The sequence below is a fragment of the Geotrypetes seraphini genome, chromosome 4 (genome assembly GCF_902459505.1).
Source record: "Geotrypetes seraphini chromosome 4, aGeoSer1.1, whole genome shotgun sequence".
NCBI classification, from domain to species: Eukaryota; Metazoa; Chordata; class Amphibia; order Gymnophiona; family Dermophiidae; genus Geotrypetes; species Geotrypetes seraphini.
In genome coordinates, this window is record NC_047087.1 from 35,919,230 (window position 1) to 35,934,660 (window position 15,431).

Sequence of the window (15,431 nt, forward strand, 5' to 3'; positions counted from 1 at the left end):
ACTACCGTTCCTGAACAGATCGCCAGCTGGATTACCAACCTCCTAAATAACACCCTAAATCAAGGCCACATGCCAGAAACAATGGGTAAAATAGCGCTCACCCCTATACCGAAATCACCAAAGGCAGATCTCTCCTCAGCCTAAAACTATAGACCCATCGCAGGCATCCTGACAAAAATCATTGTGACCCACGTGTTCAAGCAGCTCACAACCTACATTGAACCGCATTCATGTCTCCACCCATCCCAATTAGGATTCCGTCAGCAGCACAGCACAGAACTCCTCTTCACCTTGATCACAAAAACCAGACTACTCAGTATAGGAAGTCAAGCAATACTCCTCCAATTTGACATCTCAGCAGCCTTTGATTCAGTAGACCACCACCTACTACTAACAAAACTATCAGAAATTGGCATAACAACTACAGTGCTAAGATGGTTCTCAGATTTCCTGCAAAACAGGGAATACATCGTCAAACTGAACGGAGAGATCTCCAACCCCTGGAAAGCCATCTGTGGCATGCCACAGGGCTCCCCACTCTCCCCCTAACCTATTCAATCTCTTCATGAGCTCTCTCGGTAACATCAAGTTTGAAGACGAGAGCATATTATCCTATGCAGATGACATCTTTCTCCTTATTCCCATAACCAACAATCACTCGGCCATCACCAACAAAATCTCACATAATATAGAAAGAATCCAAATCTGAGTGACTTCTAACAAAGTAAAATTAAACTCAGCTAAAACCAAAGTTCTATACTTCCACACACCCCAACAGACGGCACCAACAAGCATCACTCTTTGATCGGGCAAGACCCTCCCTGTAGAAGAATCCTCCAAAATCCTAGGTTGCATCCTGGACTCCACACTTACCATGGAACCACAAATCTCCAGCCTCCGAAAGAAATCCCTCTATACCTTGAGACAACTAAGGCTAATCAGACCATACTTTCACCAACACTACTTTGCCTTAGTTGTACAACTACCACAACTGGACTACTGCAACTCCATCTACATGGGAATCAACACCAGTCTGATTCACAAAATGCAACTCATCCAAAACACCGCTGTCAGACTAATCTTCAACCTGAGAAAATATGACTCGATTACAGACTTCATCAGGCAACTGCACTGGCTACCTATCCAATCACGAATAACCTTCAAAACTGCATGCATCATTCACCATATACTTTACAAAAACTCTGTGGCTCCTCTCATCCAATTCTTCTCCAAGGCATGGTCTACTTCTCGCAGAACCCTCAACAGAATACTTCTAAATCTCCCTTCCACAAAAAATCTGCAATGCAAACGTGTTTTCCACTCCATGCTTACCTTTCTAGGTGTAAAAATGTGGAATGACCTTACTGAAATGACCAGGACAGAACCTAACTACACCATATTCCGGAAGAAACTGAAAACTCATCTATTTGACACTTAATCACCTGTATCCTTTCCTCCCCTTCCACCCCTCTCCTTCCCCCCTCCTACCCTCCTCTTCTCTTCTCCAACCCCTCCTCCCCTTCTCCTTCCTCACTCCCTCTTTAAGTCGCCTTGAGCCTACCTAGGTATGAGTGACGCAAAAATAGAAGATTAGATTAGATCACTGATCCTCCAACCTCCACCTCCTATTTTATAATTTTTAATGTTATATCAGCAGCTCTGCTATTTAAAACATAAGGGAAATTTTGACTAATAGCACAAGGATATAACATTAAAAATTACAAAAATAGGAGGTGGAGGTTGGAGGGTCAGTGATGGCAACATTTAACCATTGATACCTGGTATTGGAATTAATTCCTTCGCTATGGTTGGTTTCTGAGACTCAGACTTCTCCATTATCCTTTATTTTCTTGAAAATTCCCTGAAGTGGGATTTTGGTGGATAGTAGGGATTTGCATGCCACCACCTCCACTACAGACAAATTTCTCTCAGGAGTATTCAATAGGGATTTCCTGTACACCCGACTGACTGGTGGTCCCTCAGAAAAGTGCACAGTTTCTGTCACTGAATATGCACTTGATTATGCATTACACCATGTGTCCTTTCTTTGAGGCCACATGACGCATTTTTTGTTCAGTACCAGAGAATTATATGAAATGTAAATAGTTCCCACCTCCTGCTGTTTGTTCTTTAATATCGGCATAATAGGTCTCATGAGTAAACAAAGGTTTGTTGTCATTCTGATCGGTTACTGTTAGATTCAGCTCCAGGGGTTCATCATACAACACTCCATCTTCATTTACTGCAAAAACCTGAATCCGGTACTAGCAGAATTCAGATAAAAGAATACAATTAAAAAGTTTCAGGTCATCAAGTTTATCTAACCAAACTGCATAGTTCAGTCTGCCCTTTTGAAGCCAGAAATTCACGGGTCAGTCTAGCTTACTTGCTAAGACTATTAGTTATTTGGATTTATTATTTGTGACAAAATGACTTTTGAAATAACAACAGAAACATGGTAATGGAAATAATTCATTGGATTTATTATTTCTTCCTATGGGAAATTTAATCACCAGCTGTCACTGCATGACATGCATGACATGACTCCTAAGGAAAGAAGATTCGAAAATCAAGAAGCTTGAAGCCACATTAGACTCTACAGACTGCAGAATTTGATCATGAAAAATACGGTTAATTGAAGCTGTTTCTTTTTTAATTGTGGTATTATAGTTTATATATAGTTCAGTTTCAACTTCAATTTGTTTCTCAATATACAGTGAGCATTGGAAGACTGAAGTGTCGTGTCACCAGTCATTGTAATAGTATATAAGCAAGCCCCAGCTTATGGCCGAGGGGAGAATTAAAGAGGTTTGCAAATTGTATAATAATGATTAAAAAAAACACCGCCTGATTAATATATCGATATTCCTATCTATACTCCTTACTTGCAATCAGTTTAAAAACAACATGCAGGTAAATCAAAACCAGATGTTCTGTTTACAAATCTTATTTTGGGAATTTGAATCATATGAGGTGAACCATGTCTCGACTTTGCTAAAGAGCCAATTTTTTTCAGTCACACTGATAGCAGTAATCTTACAGATTTCTGAATCGCTGATAGTAAAATGTATACAGGTCGACTGTTGAATGTACAAATTACCTCTGACTGAACTTCTCTATCCAGTTCTTGATTAACGCAAATATTTCCATCAGGGTCAATTTGAAAAAGGTCCTTAGGGAAATCACCTCCCAGGTAATAATGAACTTCTTTGCTATTCCAGTTAACCTGTTAATTCAAATGACATTCGGTTGACTTACAATACAAAATAAATATTTATCACCCCTGTCACTGTTCCTTCTAAAGACTTAGCAGGAATCCTCCACTTACAGTCCTACCTGTGGGAGGTGCTGTTTCACTATCACATTTCCAATAGTAAGAGACAGGCAAATTCTGCAGGACTGCATGGAACCTGCCTGTTCCTTGTAATTGAAAACCCAATATTAAAAGCACCTCCCCCCCCCCCCCCCCCCCCGTAGCAATGCAGTTAGGAATTCCGTGAGCTTATAGGGAACAGTGACTGCACTACGTATTTACAGTACCAATTGTTAATGCAAAAGGCACTTTTCAGGCAGGATATTAGAGTTCTAGTGGTTTGGTTCAGGAGCTCTGTGAGATATTCTGCATTGTTCGATTCAAAGATTAATGAGCTAGAAGTATCTCGTACTTATCTCCATGAAACTCAAGCTCCAGGTTAAGTAAAAGAGGATGTGTGGCCCCGCTCTGTTGCGCCCCCGGGTCTGCTCCGCTCCAGCCCCAGCCCCAGCCCATTCCCCCCCCCCCCAAATCCAGCCCCACACAAACCTTGTTTCTTCGGGCCAGGGCTGGAGTGCATCTGCACATGCGCAGATGCACTCCAGCCCAGGCCCTGATCTCACCAGCTTTTCAAAACCCAAAGTGCCGGGTCTTGAAAAGCTGTCCAGATGCCCGGACATGTTTGGGGAACCAGATGTCTGGTAACCCTACTCCAGGTCAAGCTATTGTAAAGGAAGGTTGTGCCCATCACAAAGCCCCCAGGTGATTAATATCCCTCAGGAATGTAAAATATGAAATATCCTCCCCTGGAGGAGAGCCATTACACTTCAGTCCCTTGTATGTATTTTAACGCCAGCTTTGTTGTTAATAAGCTTACATTATTAAGCGGCATAATATCATCAAGTGAATTAGGATTAGCTTTTATTGTTGAAACCTGGCTTGATGATTTGGACAGTCCCGAATCATCTCATTTATGCCCTCTAGGCTACAGTATATTACAATTCCCTAGATTAGATAAATGCGGTGGAAGTCTGGCAATTGTGTATAAAAAGGGTTTTTTCATCTGACTTTAATTGATTCTATTTCATCACCAGATTTAGAATCTATGATGTGTAAACTACTGGATGAGAACAATATTAGGGCCAGCTCTTTATGAATATTATTTATTTCTTGCCCTCCTGGGTCCTGGTGTAAGTCAGTTACTTAAAACAGGAAATCATTTCCTAATATGCTTGTCAGTTTACTAGGTTCTTGGCTTGAGGAGATAGCCCCTAAATATATAACTGACCTCTTCTCCTTCTCAACCAACAGACATAAGAGAAGAACACACCTGAAGTTCATTTCCCCATCGGCTAGAGGATGCAAATTTAAGAGACACCATCAACAACTTCTATCGTATCAAGCAGCCATATGGGGCAAAGACCTGGATAAACTAATTATACATGCAAATAACTATAGTGAATTTAGGAAACATCTAAAAACATGCCTGTTCTTGAAGTACCTAGGTAACGAATCTGTACAATCGACTCCATCACAATCTCACCCCCCAAATCTGATCCCGTAAACTGTTAACCACTAATCTCTAACTATGAATGTTCCATTCAATTTGTAGAATCTTCTAACTCATTGTAAACCGCATTGAATCTTGAGTACCTGATTGTAAAACCGCTTAGATAACCTTGATAGGTGGTATATAAAATCCTAATAAAAAACTTAATAAAAAAAAACTTCATAGAATCTTTCTAATTCATTGTAAACCGCATAGAACTTCACGGTCCTGCGGTATATAAACTGTTATTATTATTAATTTACCCCTGGAATTAGATGATGATAATAGGTTATTGGATTTTAAGAAATTCTTGGTCTTTTGTTCTTTTATATTTAATATCAAGGGGCAGACTAGATGGGCCATTGGCCTTTATCTGCTGTCATGTTTCTATGGATCTACTCATGAAAAAGGCCATTCCCTTGATTTTGCAGCTGTATCTACGGTAGAATGGTCAAAAGTACCTTAGCAGATCACTGATGATTAGCTTTCAACTTGTACATGGGTTATTTTACTCAAAATTATCAACGAAAATGATTAAAGCAATAGGAAAGTTAGATTATGCTGTTTGGGAGGATAGTTATACCATCTTTGGATTTTTTCAATTCAAATTCTCAAAAAAATGCTTAGGGGCAAATTCTATAAATGGTGTTCCGATTGTAGGCGGTGGTAGGCAGCTTACCGCTGTCTAACCAACCGATTGGGACCATGTTTTAAAAAAATAATACCCTGAAGCAGGCAGCCTACATTATAAGTATTTTCACAAGCCTAGGGAGATGCCTAGGGCCGCCTGCATGGGTGTGGTTTCATCCAGAAGTGGCCTTAGGCGAGCTTAGGCAGCCCTAGGCGTCTCCCTAGGGCCGCGATAGGTGCCTGAAATGTAGGCCAGCAAAATGCTGGTCTACATTTCAAATAGAAATGGCCACTAAGCCGATCAAGGCATAGGAATCTTAGACTACTCCCAGTGCATCGGAAACCTGCTACAATCATAACGCCAGCCGCCGAAGCTTAAGGGCTCCTTTTACTAAACTGCGATAGCGTTTTTAGCGCATGCAGGATTTTAGCACATGCTAAACCCGCGCTACACGGCTAGAACTAACGCCAGCTCAATGCTGGCGGTAAGGTCTAGCGCGTGTGGCAATTCAGCGTGTGCTAAGCGCGCGCTAAAACCGCTATCGCAGCTTAGTAAAAGGAGCCCTAAGAGAACAAAAGAGAAGAAATCTCTGAAGCAAATGGAAAAAGCTTGGACCATTTATTACCTCCATATGTTCAGGGTCGAATTTCTCATTGAGAATAGGCATCTACCTGGGGCTGCCTGCTGTCTGGAGGATTCCATGTGCCCTTAAGGGTGAGTCTAAGAGGAGATTAGGTTGCCCAGAAGAGCAAGGAGTCACTCACTGATCATATGGAAGGCCTTCCCTTACCCTGATCCGTTCCCACTTTCATACACTCACTGCTTCTGCAGCCCTAATAGCTTCAGAAATGGCACTCCTTCCCACAAGTGGCGTTATCAACATCGTGATGGTCACAACGTTCCACTTCATAGACTTCAACTATATCATCGTAAGCAATCTTCATAATAAGATAATCACTTTAGCACTTAGCTGAGAAAATCTATTGGAATGTTATGTCGGTCTTATCCATATAGACTCACAGAGATTTGGAATGGATTCCCCTCCACTATTAGAACACTAGCGTCCTTTCTGATGTTCTGCAAGATTGTGAAAACATTATTTCAACAATATTTAGATAAGTGTCCCAGATAATTAAATAATTTATCTGGATGATGGGAACCTATTTCCCATTAGCTGGCTATAATACCGGGATTAATCTTAATTGTTTATGTCTAGCTGAACAGTATTTTCCCTTGACACCTACTTATGTTAACCAAGTTGAGCTCCTTCTAGGTGATGACGCGGTATATAAACTTAAGTCAGATTAGATTACAAACTGACATGAAACGTACAGGATGCTACAGAAAATGATGCTCTTAGTGGTCATTGGGACAATAGAAAGAATGAAAGTTTCGGAAAATACAGGGGTCCTTTTACTAAAGCCACGACAGAAGTGGTCTTCGTGTGCTGCTTACAAGTACTGTATCTTACCCATGTGCTGACCACTTGTGCCATGGCTGGAAAATGGCCAACTTTCCCATTTTCCTAATTAATGGCCATGCGCTATTTTGCCATTGGTATGTGGCCATTAAAAAGTGAATACAATTGAATAAATTTCTTAAGGGACTCCTTTGGCAACGGGGTCTGTCTCGTCTCTCATTGTGTACGGTGGTTTTATAGACAGACAAGGGTGGTCTTGGTTTACTACCTTTACGTCAGTTTGTGAAATCATGTCATATGAGACATATACACGATTGGTTTCTTTCTACATCTTATTTTTCTTGGACTCCGGTGGAACTTTGTTTTTGGAAACCTTATCACTTTAGCTATCTTCTACATTCCTCTGTGCTTGGAATAATGAATTGCAGATAAATTTGCAAGGTACTCACCTTAAACATTTTTTGCAATTGCTGCACGGTTTATTACCTGACATTTTCTTATTTTGAAATGGGATACAAATTTCTTTGTCGCTTATATATGGCACCGTGGCGTGCTAATAGAGCAACAATCATATCCGTTGATTCTTGTCTGAAATGTGGTCACATCAAAGTGACATTATCTCATATGTTTTGGGAATGCCCTTTAATTTGCAGTTTTTGGTCAGAGGTTTTTCTAAAGTCAGTAGTATGTGGCAGGTAAAATGGCATTATAATAGTTATAGCCTATTTTGGATTTTTGATATTTAGCACCCGATACCTAAAGGCTATAAAGTTTTTATGAAAAGCGTGATTCTTATGGGATTAAAAACTATTCTCCACTTATGGATAAGATTTACAGGTCTGACTTATGGTCATTGGAGAGCTATTATTCACTTCTCTATTACCCTCCAGGTACTTTAGTTAGATTGTGAGCCTTCGGGACAGTAAGGGAATTTTTCAAGTACCTTTCTTATTTCTAATCTTAATGTATATTTTCTGTAAACCGCTTAGAACCTAACGGATGTAGCGGTATATAAGAAATAAATTACATTACATTACATTATGTTACATCTTGTGTTCATGGAGGCTATGGGGCTCATAATCGAAAGAGAAAAACGTCCAAAAACCAGCCTAAGTTGGCACTTGGACAAACATTTCTCAAAAACGTCCAAGAGCCGATAATAAAAACGGGTTTTGGAAGCATTTCTAAACGACCTAGGCCTTCATAGTGCCGCTCAACGTCCAAAGCTAAACGAGGCATTTCGGGAGGCGTGTCGAGGGTGGGAGTTGGGCAGGACGTGGGCCGGCTTAGACTTAGTCATACAGCATATAAAACCGAAAGTTTTACAACAGAGCTTAGACGGAACTTGGACGTTGTGACTTAGACATGGTGAAACATGGTCTAAGTCACAAAAACCCACCTAAACTCACCAGATAAGCATTTCAAGCACATAACACAGACCCCCACACACTACCCCAGTGATCAACAACCCCTCCCCCTAAAAATTTTATTCACAACTTTATATTTCAGCCTCCAGACCATCATCACCTGGCCGCCTGGCATAGGAAAGCCTAGTCGTCCAACCCAGAGGCAGCTTAAGTCATCTTGGGGGTGGGTTAGGGACCCATGGAGAGGAGGACCCATGCTCATAAGCCCCTGTAATCACTGCATTGATACTTAAACATGTGCACTCCCCTATACACCCCCAAAACCCTTTTTGACTGGCATATAAGTGGCTCCTACAGCCATAAGGGCTATTGGGGTGGTAGATAAGTGGGTCTAGGGGATTCTGGAGGTGGTTTGAGGGGCTCACCATCACCTATAAGGGAGCTGTAGTGAGGAGAAGCCATGGCACTCTTTTTGTGAAGTTCACAGCAGTGCCCTGTAAGGTACCCCAATATTTAGGTGGCATGTCTGGGTGTGCAGTCCATCACTTTGCAGATTCCTCCCACGTCCAACAGGGCTTGTTCTTGGCATTTTGGACTTGGACAGAAAGTTGGACGGAAATGTGGTATAAAGATGGATGATTTAGCGGCTTGGACGATCAGATCGGCAGGACATATAATTAGACGATTTTCAAAAGTAAAAAAAAGTTGAACGTCTCTTTTGAAAATGTGTCTTAGGCTCTTTTTAACTTTGGATGACTTGCGAGATTGACGTAAATGGACTTAGACGTCCCCCCCTTTCAATTATGCCTCTCCACAAGTATGTTTCTGATTGGGATATTAAACAGGGTAAAATGTTACTCATGATTTGGCAACCATTTTTAAATACAATGACACCCACTGCTCGATGTTGTGTTTTATTAGGTAGACCTTAATTTTTTTTAATGCAGTCCTGGAAGGGGAGTGGGTGGGGTTTTTTTGGGAGAGGGTAATTAGTTAGGTAGCCTTTCTTCTATTACAATTGTATAAGTTAGCCCGAGAGCGAATCTTGATGAGCGTGTAGTAACACGGGGTTGGAAGGCTCTCGTGGCGATCATAGAAACATAGAAACATAGAAAGATGACGGCAGAAAAGGGCCAAGGCCCATCAAGTCTGCCCACTCTATAGACCCTCCCCTTAATACTATACAATGTTTTACCCTGACCCACTTAGGGATCCCACATGGGTGTCCCATTTATTCTTAAAATCTGGCACGCTGCTGGCCTCGATCACCTGTACTGGAAGCTTGTTCCATTGATCAATCACTCGCTCCGTGAAGAAATACTTTCTGGTGTCGCCGTGAAATTTTCCGCCCTTGAGTTTGAGCGGGTGCCCCCTTGTGGTTGAGGGGCCTCTGAGAAGGAAAATGTTATCTTCCACTTCTATACGTCCGGTGACGTATTTAAACGTCTCAATCATGTCTCCCCTCTCCCTGCGTTCCTCGAGAGTGTAGAGCTGCAAATTGTTTAGTCTTGCCTCGTACGAGAGACCTTTAAGCCCTGAGACCATTCTGGTGGCCATCCTCTGGACCGACTCGACCCTCTGCACGTCTTTGCGATAATGTGGCCTCCAGAATTGCACGCAGTATTCCAGATGAGGTCTCACCATGGTCCTGTATAATGGCATTATGACTGCAGGCTTTCTGCTGACGAAACTTCTACGGATGCAACCCAGCGTCTGTCTTGCCCTTGAGGAAGCCTTCTCCACCTGATTGGCAGATTTCATGTCTGCACTAATGATTACTCCTAAATCTCGTTCTGCTGTAGTGCTGGTCAAGGTCTCCCCGTTCAAGGTATAAGTTCTGCATGGGTTTCTGCTACCCAGGTGCATGACCTTACACTTTCCAGCATTGAAGCCCAGCTGCCAGGTTGAGGACCAGCATTCCAATGTACGCAGGTCCTGCGCCATAATATCTTGTAGATTGTCCTCGCTTACCATATTACATAGTTTGGCGTCGTCGGCGAATAATGTTACTTTACCTTGAAGCCCTTGAGTCAGATCTCCTATGAATATGTTGAAGAGGAGTGGACCCAAGACCGAGCCCTGCGGCACCCCGCTGGTCACCTCCGATGTCTCAGAGAAAGTACCGTTAACCATCACCCTCTGAAGTCTGCCACTCAGCCAATCATTGACCCATGCCGTCAGAGTCTCTCCTAACCCCATCGATTTCATCTTGTTTAACAGTCTGCGGTGTGGGACGCTGTCAAAAGCTTTACTGAAGTCCAGGTACACTATGTCTAGTGAATCTCCTTCGTCCAGTCTTTTTGTTACCCAGTCAAAGAAGTTGATGAGGTTTGATTGGCAGGACCTACCCCTGGTGAATCCATGTTGATTGGGGTCCCGTAGATTCCCTTCGTCCAAGACCGTGTCCAATTGGCGTTTGATCAGTGTTTCCATGAGTTTGCATACTATCGATGTCAGACTCACCGGTCTGTAATTTGCAGCCTCTGTCCTGCAACCCTTTTTGTGTAGAGGAACGACGTTAGCTGTTTTCCAGTCCAAGGGGACTGTCCCTGTACTCAGTGAGAGATTGAAGAGCACGGCTAACGGTTCTGCCAGGACATCACCTAACTCCCTGAGCACTCTGGGGTGCAGATTGTCCGGTCCCATGGCTTTGTCCACCTTGAGTTTTGTTAGCTCAAGGTAAACCCCGCTGGGTGTGAATTTAAAATTCCGAAACGGATCTTTTGTGTTTGACTGTGGCTTCAATTGAGGGCCGGACCCTGGCGCCTCGCAGGTGAAGACCGAGCAGAAGTATTCGTTTAGTAGTTCGGCCTTTTCGGGATCCGATTCTGCGTAATTCCCGTCCGTTTTTTTTCAGGCGTACTATCCCGTTTGTGTTTTTTTTTCCTGTCACTGATATACCGGAAAAAGGATTTGTCCCCTTTCTTAATGTTGTTTGCTAGAGTTTCTTCCACTCGAAGTTTGGCCTCCCTGACTGCCGTTTTGACCTCTGTGGACTTGATCCTGTGTAGCAGTTGATCTTCGCTTTTCCCCGTGCGTTTGAAGGAAGCAAATGTGTTTTTCTTCTCCTTAACGAGACGTGAGATCGGGATTGGCTCTGGGATTGGCTCTGGGAAGGCAAGTAGGAGGAACAGGCGAGTGTTAGCTGTGAGGATTGGGGTAGTTGCGGTCCCTCTGGGTTTGGGAGTCGGGGATTGGTGGGGAATAGGATGCGGGGCGGGGTTAGTTAATTTTAATATAGCAGCAGCCGTGGAGGTCGGGGTTTGTCGGGTTCGCGGGGGCGTTTTTTCGGCGTTTTTTTTCAGTGCGGTTTTTGTATTTGGCGTGGCGGTTCGAGATGGCTGAGGCAGGGGCTTTTTGTTTGGAGGAGGATCAGTTCGAGGTATCTCTTGTGGCAGGCGATTCGTTTGATGAAGATCCTGCTTCAGACGTGGTGAGTGTCCCTACTCCCGATGCTGGAGAGCAGCCTCGGACCATGCGGTCATCAAAGTTGGCGGCCTTGTCCGCGTTGGCGGCCGTCTCCCTCGATTTGGACCATCGGGGTAAAAAGGGCAGGTCCTCCAAGGGTGGCAGGGGTAAATCTTTGGGTCCCTGTTTCAGTGGTCTTAGGGATGGGGGGCCTTCTTTAGCAGGGGCTGCATGTGGATCTGAGGTCCCCTTGTTTTCAGGTGATCAGGGGGGGGAGGTTCTTTGAGGGAGGGTCCCGGTCTGGCTGAATTTTCTTGTCCTCCTGGGCCTCCGGGGAATTTTCCTTCTCAGGAGTCAGTCTCCTGTGATCTGCCGGTCTCCCCTCTTGCGAGTAGTGCATCTGGGATTGGCATGTCATCGTCGGGGGTCGGTGGGGGATTTTGGCTTCCTGTTTTTCCCTCTCAGTCTTCAGCTTCGGGTTCTAGGGTTCTCGGGAGTTCTATTCCTCTGTCTCATGGAGCTGGTCCTTCTGTTCCTTTTCCTTGGTTGGCTTGGCCTTCCGGTCCGTGGTTTCCGGGTTGGGGTTCTGGTTTCTGGCCTTCTTTTCCTTCTACTTCGATAGCTGCAGGTTCTTCCTTGAGTGGTGGGAGTGGGGCATTTCTAGTGGCGGAGAGGGGTCCGGGTTTTCAGCCGCATGGTGGTACATCACAGGGTCTTGCTCCTCCTGTGATTTATGGTGCTCATGCTTCTGGTTCGGTTGCTGCTCCCTCTTTTCTTTCTTCTTTGCAGGATCAGAGTTACAGGCCTGAGACTTCATCGACTAGCGGAGTGGTTGGAGGGCTCCAGACATCAGTTCCTGGGTCCATGTCAGCTGCAGCAGACCGTGATGCTGGTCAGACGGTGAGGATGTGGTGGCTGCTGATGGAGGCGTCACTGGCACGGCAACTTCTGGAGTGGCAGAGCTTTCGGGCACTGCTGGACAGGGTAATGGGGCTAAGGGTTAGGGTTAGGGGGGAAGGGGTCTAGGGGACGTCATAGGAAGAAGGGGAGGGGTAAGGTGCATGATTCGTTGTCTTCTTTCTTGTCTGATTCTTCATCTTCGTCTTCTTCCTCTTCACCTTCTGTTTCGGGGTCAGAGGGTGCTCTGAGTTCTTCTCACATAGCGGAGGTTAGGTGACCAGATTGCCAGAACCCAAGATTCATAAGTTACTGGACCAAATTCAGCGAATGATGGGGGCGAGGAAGGTCACCTTGAGAGACGTACAATCCTTGCTTGGTTCCTTGATTTTCATTTGCAGGGTGCTACCTATGGGACATGCGTTTTCTAGGTGGTTGGCGTATGCGACGACTGGTGTGCGTCTACCTCGGCATTTTGTTCGGATTTCGGCTGGGATTCGGGCGGACTTATATGTTTGGTCCTGTTTTTTGCAGTCTTTCAATGGTACTCTTCCTATTCAAGCTGGGGAGGTGTCCAATTTCAAGCTGGAGCTTTTTTTTTGGATGCTGCCGGCAGCATTGGTTTTGGTTTGTATTTTAACTGGGATTGATGCACTGCTCGTTGACCTGTGGCATGGCATTGTATGGGTGTCATGAAGAATATTACGTTGCTTGAGTTATTTCCATTGGTAGTGGCTTGCGAGCTCTGGCCGGAGAGATTGAGGGATCAGAAGATTCTTTTTTGGTGTGATAATGCTGCTGTAGCTGCTGTGGTTAATAGGCTGACTGCTCGGTGTTTCAAGGTGAATTCATTGATTAGGGAACTGGTTCTCAGGTGTTTGTCTCTTAATTTATTTATTAAGGCGCGTCATGTTCCTGGGGTTGATAATGGCATTGCTGATGCGTTGTCTCATTTCAACTTTTTGCAGTTCCATCAACTGGCTCCAGGCGCACAATGCTTGGGACGGTCCATGCCAGAGCATCTGTGGCAGCTTGTGGGACTTTCATCTGGGACATGCTGAGGCGGTCAGTGGCTCCTTCTACTTGGTCTCATTATAGAGTGGGTTGGGCAGCGGTTTCTTCTTTTCTTCAAGGTAAAGGTTGGTCATCGGGACCTGTTGCGGATGAAGTGCTGGCGGAGTTTGTGGTGAATTGCTTCCGCCAAGGTATGTCACGTAGTTCAGAGGCTGGCAAGTTATCTGGTTTTGCCTTCTTTTGCAAGGCGCGTGGTTGGGGCAATCCGTCTGCTGGTTTCTTGGTGCGGAGGATGTTGACAGCTATGGGCAGACTCCAGCCTGTGATTCCTGATAGCAGAGTCCCTATCACTCATGACTTGTTGGTTCAGTTGCTTCAGGTCCTTGGGTCATTTGTTTTTTCCTCTTACGAAGAGCGACTTTTCCAGGTTTCCTTTTTCTTGGCCTTTTTTGGGGTGCTGCGTGTTGGGGAGCTGCTGGCGCGTCCTTCGAATGGTCGGAGGGAGGAAGGCCTGCGGTTGCATCACGTGCAGTTGGATGGTGATACCTTGAGAGTGCTGATGGCTCGATCTAAAACAGACCAGGCAGGTAGGGGTTAGTTGGTACGGCTTAGGCGGGTTCCGGGCAGTTGTTCGTGTCCGGTGGCCTTTCTGGAGCGGTACTTGGTGATCCGACCTGCTGGGGGGGGGGGTCTGTTTTATTTGTTCACCATGATGGGTCGCCTCTTACCCATTATCAATTGCTAGCAGTGCTGTGAAAGGCTTTGGGGCGGTGTGGAAGGAATCCGGCATTATTTGGAACCCATTCTTTTCGGATTGGAAGCTGGTTTGGCTGATGGGGCTATTCAAAGTTTGAGGAGATGGGCTTCTGGGGCGTTCAGGGGTTATATTCGTTCAGGGATGCGGTAGTCTGGATTGTGGTTGGCTAAGGTGGGGGGACTGGGGCTGCCTGTGTTGGTTGCTGGTAGTTGGGCAGGGGAGCACTGATTTTGCATCCAAGCCAGTTGCTCTGTGTTTTTCTTGGCATGTGTTCTTTTTTCTTGGATATTGTTCCAATGTTTCAGTCATTTCCTTTGTTTTTTAGGTTTGGTCCCTTGATTGTGGGACATTCCTTTGTCCATTGGGCCAGTGATCGGGCATTGGTACGTCCAGGCGGAGCACATCTTGGCTTGTCCCATCTGGGTGTCCGAGTTTCGTGGTGGGGCCAGAGGGATATGCGGTGGAACCAGCTGCTGCCCTTGTTGTATGATCTTCGGAGCTGTGCTTGGACTCCGGATATTCTGGCCATTCATCTGGGGGGCAATGATGTAGACTACTGCACTGGCATACAGTTCGTGAATATGGCACGGGATGATTTTCAGCGTATTATGGCTTGGTTCCCGAATACGCGGCTGGCGTGGTCGGACATTATCCCGCGCCTGCGGCGGTTGGGGTCCAAGAAGTGGACTAGGGGTTTGTCCAAGGAGAATAAACAAATTGGGGCTTGGGTGGTGGCCCGGGGGGGTTGCACATTCGCTATGATTGGGTTGATATGTCTTGCCAGGGGCTGTTCGCTCGTGATGGGGGTGTATCTTTTGGACGTGGGTTTAGATTTGTTTTTGGATGATCTGTCATCGTGTTGCGAGGCGTGTTTGGGTAGAGGGGGGTTTTAGTCACAGCTCTGTTTCTTGGGGGGAGCCCGTAATGTGATTTCAAAAAGCCGGGGCTCATCTGGAGATGAGCGGCAGAAGGGCAACTGGTTCGGAAGCGGGTCCCAGGTGGGCTGGTGACCCGACTGAAGGGGCAGGGCGGCACCTGCCACCCCCATGACCCTTGCTGACAGCGGCGGGGTCATGGGGCCAAAAAGCTGTTTTTTTGGTTACTGTGTGGTAGCTTGGTGGTTGTATAATTGGTT

At 45.2% G+C, this 15,431-nt stretch overlaps 1 protein-coding gene across 2 annotated transcripts in view; it reads right to left on the reverse strand.

The window, feature by feature from the left end:
• CDH16 (cadherin 16) overlaps window positions 1-15,431 on the reverse strand; it is a 168,770-nt gene that overhangs the window by 101,545 nt on the left and 51,794 nt on the right. For both annotated transcript variants that reach the window (XM_033943230.1, XM_033943231.1), the window contains exons 8-9: window positions 3,101-3,226; window positions 2,114-2,264 (exon numbers count right to left, since the gene is read on the reverse strand). In XM_033943230.1, the coding sequence (XP_033799121.1) occupies window positions 2,114-2,264; window positions 3,101-3,226 (277 nt within the window). The remainder of the gene's footprint in view (window positions 1-2,113; window positions 2,265-3,100; window positions 3,227-15,431) is intronic.